This window comes from Molossus molossus, unplaced genomic scaffold (genome assembly GCF_014108415.1).
Source record: "Molossus molossus isolate mMolMol1 unplaced genomic scaffold, mMolMol1.p scaffold_m16_p_10, whole genome shotgun sequence".
NCBI lineage: Eukaryota > Metazoa > Chordata > Mammalia > Chiroptera > Molossidae > Molossus > Molossus molossus.
Genome location: NW_023425345.1, coordinates 32,833,148 through 32,842,174, shown reverse-complemented (window position 1 = coordinate 32,842,174; position 9,027 = coordinate 32,833,148). Strand labels below are relative to the sequence as shown.

The 9,027-nt window shown below is 41.9% G+C and overlaps 1 protein-coding gene across 12 annotated transcripts in view; it reads left to right on the top strand.

Moving 5' to 3' along the window:
- Positions 1-2,940: 2,940 nt before the first annotated feature.
- Positions 2,941-9,027, top strand: part of C2CD5 (C2 calcium dependent domain containing 5) — a 95,412-nt gene continuing 89,325 nt past the window's right edge. For 5 of the 12 annotated variants that reach the window (XM_036250447.1, XM_036250438.1, XM_036250435.1 and 2 more), the window contains exons 1-2: positions 3,028-3,151; positions 3,293-3,411. In XM_036250447.1, the coding sequence (XP_036106340.1) occupies positions 3,322-3,411 (90 nt within the window). In that variant the 5' untranslated portion in view covers positions 3,028-3,151; positions 3,293-3,321. Of the gene's footprint in view, positions 3,152-3,292; positions 3,412-9,027 lie in introns of all 12 variants that reach the window. The other 7 variants (XM_036250486.1, XM_036250453.1, XM_036250425.1 and 4 more) reach the window with 3 other exon arrangements.

The following is a 9,027-nucleotide window of genomic DNA, read 5'->3' as shown; positions in this document are numbered from 1 at the left end:
AGTAGCTGCATGCATGAATGGTACCCGTACTGTGTGAAACTACTCCCTCCTGTGGTTAAGCAACACAACCAATAGCAGGTTTAGAAATTCCTTATGCTGTCTGGAACAGACTGAATAGGTATCATGTCACAGTAAGTTGTACAGGGGTAGTAGCCTTGGAATCAGCTCACTTTTGTTTTCCCCACTTATCAGCATCCCTCCTTTGACTAATGTACATCCAGCTTATATCTAGATTTGCTTTCCAAGGAACAGTGTATACATCACTGTATTACTCCTCTAACAATAGGAAAAGACTGAAAATTAACAAAGGGATCGGGAAATTATGTCAATGCGATTTATCCAATTAATGTTGTGGTTGGTGTCTCTGTGAAGATAACAGGATCATAAAACTCTATTAGTGCCACCTAATTGGCAAAGGAAAAATGGTGTACATAAGAGAAAACAGTGTTGGGTTAAAACTTTTAAGGATCGTGCATATAACTTGGATTCCATAAACTGAGGTGAATTGGGACCTACTTCAGTCTGTAGATACTGAAAAGGAACAATTCATTTGAACAACAATTCAGTTGAAATGAAACAATCTAGCACCAGGTTATAGTGTAACAAGGTGGAGAAGTCTGGAGAAGTCATAGTTTGACTTCAAACTCAACAAAGCGAAACTAAAATTACAAACCCACTTCTTACCCTCGTATCTCTCTTGAATTTCTGAAAATTTTTACTTTCTTATAAAGAAAATGGTCTGATAATAAGGGAGTGTCCCCTGATCTTGAGCAAAAAATTCCCCCCAAACAGAGTGATACAAATTTATTTGCTATTTAAAAAGATCACTTGGGCTGCTTTATGGTGAATGGATTAGAGGAAAGCAAGAGTGGAAGTGGGGAATACCAGTCTTCCAGGTGATAATGGTGCAAATTAGATGAATTTGATCTTCAGGAGTTATAAATAGGACTTAGTGATTAGTTGCAAGTCAAGGGTAAGGAACAGGAAGAGTCAAAGATAATTGTTGAACGTGGCTAGAATTTTCCACAAAGGCCTTAAGTAGATGTAAGTGGAAAATCTCCAGGCTTTGCAGTATAAGCACCAAAAAGAAAGTTTGTCCGTGTTGGCACAATAAGAAAGCCTAGGCCTATAACCTGCCCATTACAACTGGGTGTAATTACACCACGTGGCAGAGCTGCATTAATGGGTACTGATACAAAGTGCAGTGTGTTCCACTTGAATTATATTCTAATCTGGAGAATATTTTACTCAGTCTGGCCATTTTGTCCATTGTACATCAGAAACACCTTTATAAGGTACAAGGGAACCAATAATAAAATGCTGCCCAGCTGTCTATGTAGCTCATTTTTACCTTTTACTCAGCTGATTTGCTGCTTTAGAAGTAAATCAAAGCAAAAGTAATCGAACTAAGTTTAAGTTGTCATTTGCACACACCCTCAAACTTAAATCAGTGAGTTTCCCGCCTTGAGCACTTGACTATGTAGCTGGTGTTGCTACTGTTTGAGATGGGGAACATAGTGGAGGAGGAGCAGGCTTTTTAAGTTCTTATTCTTATTATAATTGCTGTTATCGCTTTTGCGAGAGAGGTCAAGTTCAGTTTCGGATATGTTGACTTAAAGGTTGCTTTCTACTCCAAGTGGAAATAGGAACTAGACAGTTGCACATATGGGTCCAGATTGCAGAAGAAAGTTGTGAGCTAAAGGTCAAAATGTCAGAATCCTTAGCTAAACAGACAGAAATTGAATTTATGGGCATGGATGAGATCACTTGGGGAGAGAGTATAGTTAGAAGAGAAAATGGCCAAGAACTGAACCCTGAGAAAAACCCATTTGTTAAGGGCAGTGAGCAAGCTTGGAAGATATATATAGCTGAGTAAATAAGAGAAACATGGTGTCTGAATACCAAGAGGAAGAGTATTTCAGGGAGATCACGACCAAGAGTGTCTTTTCTTTTTGGAAGAGTTCAACTTCTCACTTATATGGACACTATTCCCTCTGTTGAAGGATTTTTTGCCTTGAAAAGATAATTCTGGGTCACTGCTGCCTGGAGTACTTAATTTAACCCGTGTTTTTGAAGTTAAGATCATCATGTTGATACCTTCATGTAGCAATTTTCCATTCCTGATGAACCCAAGGTATAATCTTTCCACTGGAATTATTAATGATGATTTTGTATATGATATGGCATGTATTGTAAGGCTGTTTTTGTATCTGGTAATGGAGTGATCTGATACATCCTGTGCGTATTCCTCAATATCCCTACTCTTTTCCTGCTGGTCTGAGCCTATAGATTATTCATTTTAGTGTGCATATATGTGTGTGTGTATGTGTGTGTGTATATATACACATATATATACACATACATATATGGAAATCCTGGACTCCTGCCAGCTATGTAAATCTTATCTTTAGATTTGCAAGTACACTGATAAGATCTACGACGACAGGGCAAACTCCTATAAACAGTGGCTTTGGATTTCAAGGTTGCTGCGTTCGTTGTTGCTGTTTCGCCCAAGACCTACTGTAACATATGTAACCGAGTACACAGTACAGGTGCATATGACTGAATAAAAAATGTTGGTCAACTATCCGACATTCCCCGAAATTTCTTATTCTATTCACAGAAGAACGTCACCCCTTCCAGGTAGAAACCAGCTGAACTGACGTTACGAACCACGAACGGGTCGTTAGGTGCCGACTGAAGTCGCTGCTCCAGCCGTCTCGTCACTGCAGCTGGGAAGGCGCCGACGCTTCGCCCAGACGAGCCGCTTCTCCTCCGGGACGCTGCCCGGCTCTGCCCTCCAGCCCCGACTCGGTGGATGATTCAGGGCTCACTCCCTTTCCCTGCCCACCGGCTCCCTCCAAGTCCGCCCCGCCCCCTTCAGAGGACTTCGCCGATTTCATTCCTCCGCGGCGAAGTGGGCCGAGCGCCGAGTGATCGATGCTCCCTCCGCATCCCCGAAGGCCGCCATTTTGCGGGGCGGAGAAACCGCAGGAACGGCCGCAAAGGCTCCACGGGATGTTGACAGGCTTCTGCTTCTCTTGGCAGCCCTGTGGGACCGGGACAGAAGAACCCACCGCGGCCACTCCTCCGGCTGCCTCTCCGGCATGAGGCCTCAGCTCTCCCGCCGCACGGACCCCTTCCTCCAGCAGTGAGTGACGGCCGGCGGGCGGCACGCCCCCGCGCGCTCTCCGCTGTCAGTTACCCCGCGCGCCCCCGCCCTCCCCGCGCGCCCCCGCCCTCCCCGCCAGGCTTGGCGCCCGGCGCAGACTCGATTGTTTTCTTTCTGCAGGAGCTTAAGGAGAGGCCTAAGCCGAGACCATGCCTGGGAAGCTGAAGGTGAAAATCGTGGCCGGGCGCCATTTGCCAGTGATGGACCGAGCTAGTGACCTGACTGACGCCTTCGTGGAGGTTGGTGCAAGGTCCTGCTGCTCAAAACCCAGGGAGCGCCAAGCCCTGTGATGGATCCCACCCATCTCGGCCCCAGACCCTCAGCCCGTTCCCCTGCCGACAGCCCCGCGTGCCTTGCTTGCCCAGCCCTCCCTGGAGGGCCGCCTGCCGAGACGGCAGCCGAGTGATGGCCGTGCGGCTCGCCGGCGTCCGCGGCACACTGCACCGCGCCGGGAGCCTGTTACTGCTCTGCATGCTGGGGTGACCCTGATGTCAGGGCTCATAGCAGGCCACCTGCCAGTCAGATCTCAAGGCGCGGCCACGGGGCCGCCGAGAGACACACGCACGCACACGCCTTTCTTTTGGGGAGGGGTGGCTCTTCACTCCAGAGTGGTGGTGATGTTGACTGTAGATACAGTACAGTGGGCACTTTGGAGACCTACAAGGCTGGGAGACCCACTTTACCATTTTCTGAATCGTCAGTGTATACGTTCTAAAACACAATTGTAACATTTCCTGCTCTTGTCTGGACTGGTAGGTCTGAAGAGCCGTTTGGGATAATTTAGTGCCTTGGGGTAGGAAGTCAGTTAAGTGCCATGGATATTTAAATTGCAAAATTGCCTTTTAAATTTAATGATTAGTTTATAACTCATGCAAATTGTCACAGGCCTAGGGCCCCGGAAAGTAATACCCCACTGTATGAAAGAAGCCAAGTAAAAATTATAATAAAAATTGACATGATGAGCCAGAGGTTTAAAACAGTAATCATTTGACCTATTAATGCATAGATTTAATAGATACATAATAATATATAGCTTGATTTTATCTCAGTATAGAATATTCTTGATGATCCATAAAGGTTCTCTAACCTAATAACTGCAGTTTTGTCTGCAGTTTTGTCCCCAAACACAACTATGGTAATTTTAAAGACCAACTTCATTTGGGAAGCAGTTACTGAGTATGTTCTTGGGCCAGATGTTAGGTAATGGGGATACACAGATTTCCACGGCATAATCTTTGCTTTCAGGTAGCTCAGAGACTGCCCTACAGCTTAGGTTAATAACTAATAACTAACATGTATTGAGTCTTTTTATTGCCAAGTCTATGCTAAGTATTTTTTAATTAGTTCTCATAACAGCCCTAGCCTGGCTTGTCGCTCAGTTGGTTGGAGTGTCTGGTACCAAAGGTTTCAGGTTTAATTCCTGATCAAGGCACATACCTAGGTTGTGGGTTCGATCCTACCATTTGGTTGCTTATGTGAGGCAAACTGATTGATGTTTCTCTCTTTCCCTTCCTCTCTAAAATCAGTAAATATATTCGGGGATGATGATTAAAAAACAAAAAAACAAAAAACAGTCTTGCTATTGTATTGTTATTATCCCACATTACAACTGAGGTAACTGAGGCCTGGGAACAGTAAATAATTTGCCTAAGGTTACTTAACCTTGTAAATCTCTGTAGCCTTGTCTGTTAGTGACTGAGCTAATACTGCCTTTCCAAGCAAGATAAGTGTTGTTATAGAATGTGGAAATTTAATTCTGTCTCTGAAGGTTTAGGGAGGCTTCCTAAGATAGTGACATTTGAGCTGAGTCTTGAGGGACACTCAGGATTTTACCAGGCAGAGGGAACATCAAAGGCACAGAATGGGATACATGGTATGTTTAGGAAGTTTGAAATGTGTCTGGAGTAAAAGAGGATATGTGGATAATGGAGGTCATGGGTGATAAGGCTGGAAAGGTAGGTTGGAGCTAAGCCTCATTTTCTATACTAAAGAACTTTTCCTTTATTCTCTATTGAGGGGGTTAGCCAAGGGAGCTTTTTAAGTAGAAATGAAGTAAGATCATGTTTGTATTAGGTTGTTTCTTTCTAGGATGACTTGCATGATGGGCAAGGATGAGGCAAGGACAACAGTTTGGAAAGTGGTAAAATTATCTAGGCAATATGTGCATGTATAGAATGGGAATGGATTAAAAGAGTAAGATTTGAGGAGCATTTCTTAGATAAAATTGTCAGGCTTTGGTAACAAAGACTGTTTTGCTGGTGAGGGAGAGGTTGAATTCAAGAGTGAGTCATTAATTCCTTCTTTCATCAAATAGTTATTGAGTGTCCCATATTTGCCAGGCCCCACGCCAGTCATTGACCTAGATGATGCACATCTAATGGTGAACAAAAGTGACGTGGTTTTATGAACTTTATATTTTGGTGGGACAGACATTAAAAAATAAAGAAATGACTCGCCAGTGTGGCTTGGTTGGAGCATTGACTTGTATACCAAGGGGTGGTGTGTTTGATTCATGGTCAGGGCATATACCTGAGTTGTGGGTATGATCCCCACTTGGGGCTTGTGCTGGAGGCAACAGATTGATGTTTCTCTCTCTCTCTCCATCTCCATTCTTCTCTCTAAAATCAGTAAAAAAAAATTATTAAAAACAGCTTTTAAAAAATAATAAATGACTAAGTATATAATTACAAGTTGTGATGAGTGTCTGAAAGAAAACAATAGGGAGAGAATAATAGGGAACATCTACTTTAGGTTGAGAAATCAGGGGAGGCCTATGGGGAGGTGTGAATTAGGCAAAGACCTGCTGGATGAGAAGGAGGTGCTAGCTGCCCAGGGGATATATGTGTGTGTGTAGGGGAGTTTGGAACAGGAGAAGCTGGAGGAGGAGAGAGTCTCAGCCGAGGGAAGATCCTAAGGAGATTTGCTTTATCTCGATTGCAGTTTGTCCCTGGTCCCCATTGGGGTCGTGTGGGTGGCAGCGAGTCAATGTGTCTCTCTCACATCAATGTTTCTCTCTCTCTCTTCCTCCCTCCCTCCCACTCTATCTGAGTATAAATGCAAAAGTGTCCTCGGGTGAGGATTAAAAAAAAGAAGGAAGATGTGTATGGTTGGCATATTGTGAGTGAAGAGGAAAGTGTGTAAGATAAAGTTGGAGAGTTAGTCAGGGAGCCAATCTTGTAGGATCTTAAAGGCCATGGTTAGGAGATTGGATTTTATTCTAAATTCAATGGGAAGCAGTTGTTAAGATGAGCACTTTTGTTTGGAGAATGGACTGAAGAGGGGAAAGAGCTGATGCAGGTATTTTGAAATCTACCCTTTACATATCTTGGCATGATATTAATAACTAATATAACCTGTCCATGCTCAATTAAAAAATCAATATAATGCTCTAACTGTAATAAGAAAAATAAAATTATTTTTAAATATATATTTTAATATGGAGGTACTTGTTCACGATCCCAGTAGAAGATATGAAGTAGTCAAACTGAACTCAAACTGAACCTATGAATATTTATTGAGTCTTTGTATATCAGAAAGTGTACTGGATATTGTACAGTATACTTGGGATACAATAATAAATAAAACAAAAAATTTTTTTTGGCATAGAACTTACATTTTAGTAGGAGTAAGGAGTTCATAAAGAAGATAATTAAGTAAAAGATAAAGTATGCCAGATGGTGAGAAGTTCCCCATGTGGAGGAAAAATACAGCAGGAATGCAGGGTAATGGAGTGCCTGACCTACATATAAAATCACATGAGTATGACTGCTCCTTGGACAGTGAGACAGTTGTGTAGTTTGGGCATCTCAGGCCTTCATTGCCATTGGCTATATGATTTTCCAAAATAGTCAACTCATGGGAAAACAGAGAGTTATCCCTTAATTTACATGATGGTTGTATTTCTTGATAATTACATATATTAAAACCTCATCACACTACTTTTCTCTGTAAAACTGAGTTAAGTTAGGTTCTAGGTAGATTTTCTACCCATGTGACTATCTGGTGGGACATTTGAAAGTCATGGCAGGAGACAAGACTTCATTGTGGGGGACCATCTCTTGCATTGGAGGACACTACCATCTTGGACCTTCCTCATTAAATAGTATGCCCTCCAGACACCCCTAGAAATGTCTAAGTTTTCTTAGAAGTTAGTTCTGTCCATTTTGCAAATCTCTGACTTGGGGGGTTGGGAGAGAGAAGAGGGATGGATTCTTGAAAAACTTGACATTAAGTATTTTTTAGAAGTAGAGGACTGGGGAAAGGAAGCTGAGATTATCAGCCAGTTGGGTAGATGATAAATCAGGAGAGTAATGTCTCAGCAAGAAAGAGAGGAAGTTTCTTGAAAGAGAAACCCCTCAGTTGGTGGCACTGAGAGGTCAAGTAAGGACAAAGACATCACTAGATTGCACGACATGGAGATTGTTATCCTGACTAGAGGAGTGATTAAGGACAGAAGCCCATACTCTGGTGAGTTAGAGGGAAGATGAGGAAGTGGGAATGGTATGAATAGGCAATTGTTTCAGGAAATGCGGTTGTGAAGGGGAAAGGAGAAATAATTTGGTATTTGGGGGAGTACAGAGCTTTTGGTGCTTAAAAAAAATAAGAAAATAGAACACATGTATGTGCTAATAGGAATAATCCAGCAGAAAGGGAAAGATTAATGCAGGAAAAAGGGGATAATGAAAGATTGTAACTTAATATAGGGATAAATTATATGATGTAGAATATAAGTACTTTGTAAGCTTACAGGAGGGGGACATAATGAAGCCTGTCCTGGTGATGAGACATCTTTATACTAGGTTGAAGAATGGTAAAATTTCCACAGGCAGAAAGGAAAAGGGGGCATTTTTTAGATGAATAGGACAAACTTGCTAAAAGCAAAGGCAGGATAGAGCAAATGTAATTGAAGGCAGAGTTCTTGTTAAATAGAAGTGGGAAATAAAATTTGGCAAGTAGGTGGGGATACAGACCACCGAGTGGTCTGAAAGCTAGGGGGAAGAGTCTCTGCAGTAGAAGTTCTCTTACCCATTCCATTAACTGACTTGTCACAGTCCCCAGTGCTCTGCATTCCTTCCTGAGCACATTCTTCAATACCCCATACAGTTAGGTTATTCTCCAGTACCTGTGTGCCTCCTTCTCCAATCAGTTGGCTGATGTACTCTACCAAGAGGCAGTTGTCTATGCGAATTCTATATTGTAATTTATTTAAACCTATAAATTGGTGAAATGTGTGAATAAGCTGATAATGCTATGTAAAGACTTATGGATACAGTCACTAAAAATTACTCTTAAATTAAATGAAGATTGTAAAAAATCTAGGATTCTATGTTCATGGTTTTAAAAAAGCGATTTTAAATTCTACCACCGCATTTTAAGGACACCCAAACCGGCAGTTACAGACAATACATTATGGGTGTTGTTTGTGCAAAAAAAGATGATGTACAACTGACTCTAAAGAACCGACCCTTACTCAGTTTTACATTAGAAGGTAGAGGAATGAATATTTATGTTTTATCTTAAGGTTTACTGTTTGTTTCATTTTTAACGATTCTCTGATTTAACAAAGTTATTTGATTAATCAATCGGTTGAAAGAATTTCTACAATATATGATATGAGGCATATAGGAAGCTAGTGAAGACCCAGTAGTATTTAAAGGTGATTATTCTTGCAGGAATTTTAAGGATGAATGGGATGGGTTGAGGAAGTGTTAATGTGCATGCTACAAACTGTTCTGCTAGACTACATTATCATTTTGTGTTTATCCAGGAGCCTTTGAGGGAACAGGGAGAGGAAAAGAAATTAATATTAAATGAGTATTTCTCTGTGTGAGACATTTTGCTAGGTCTGTCCATGC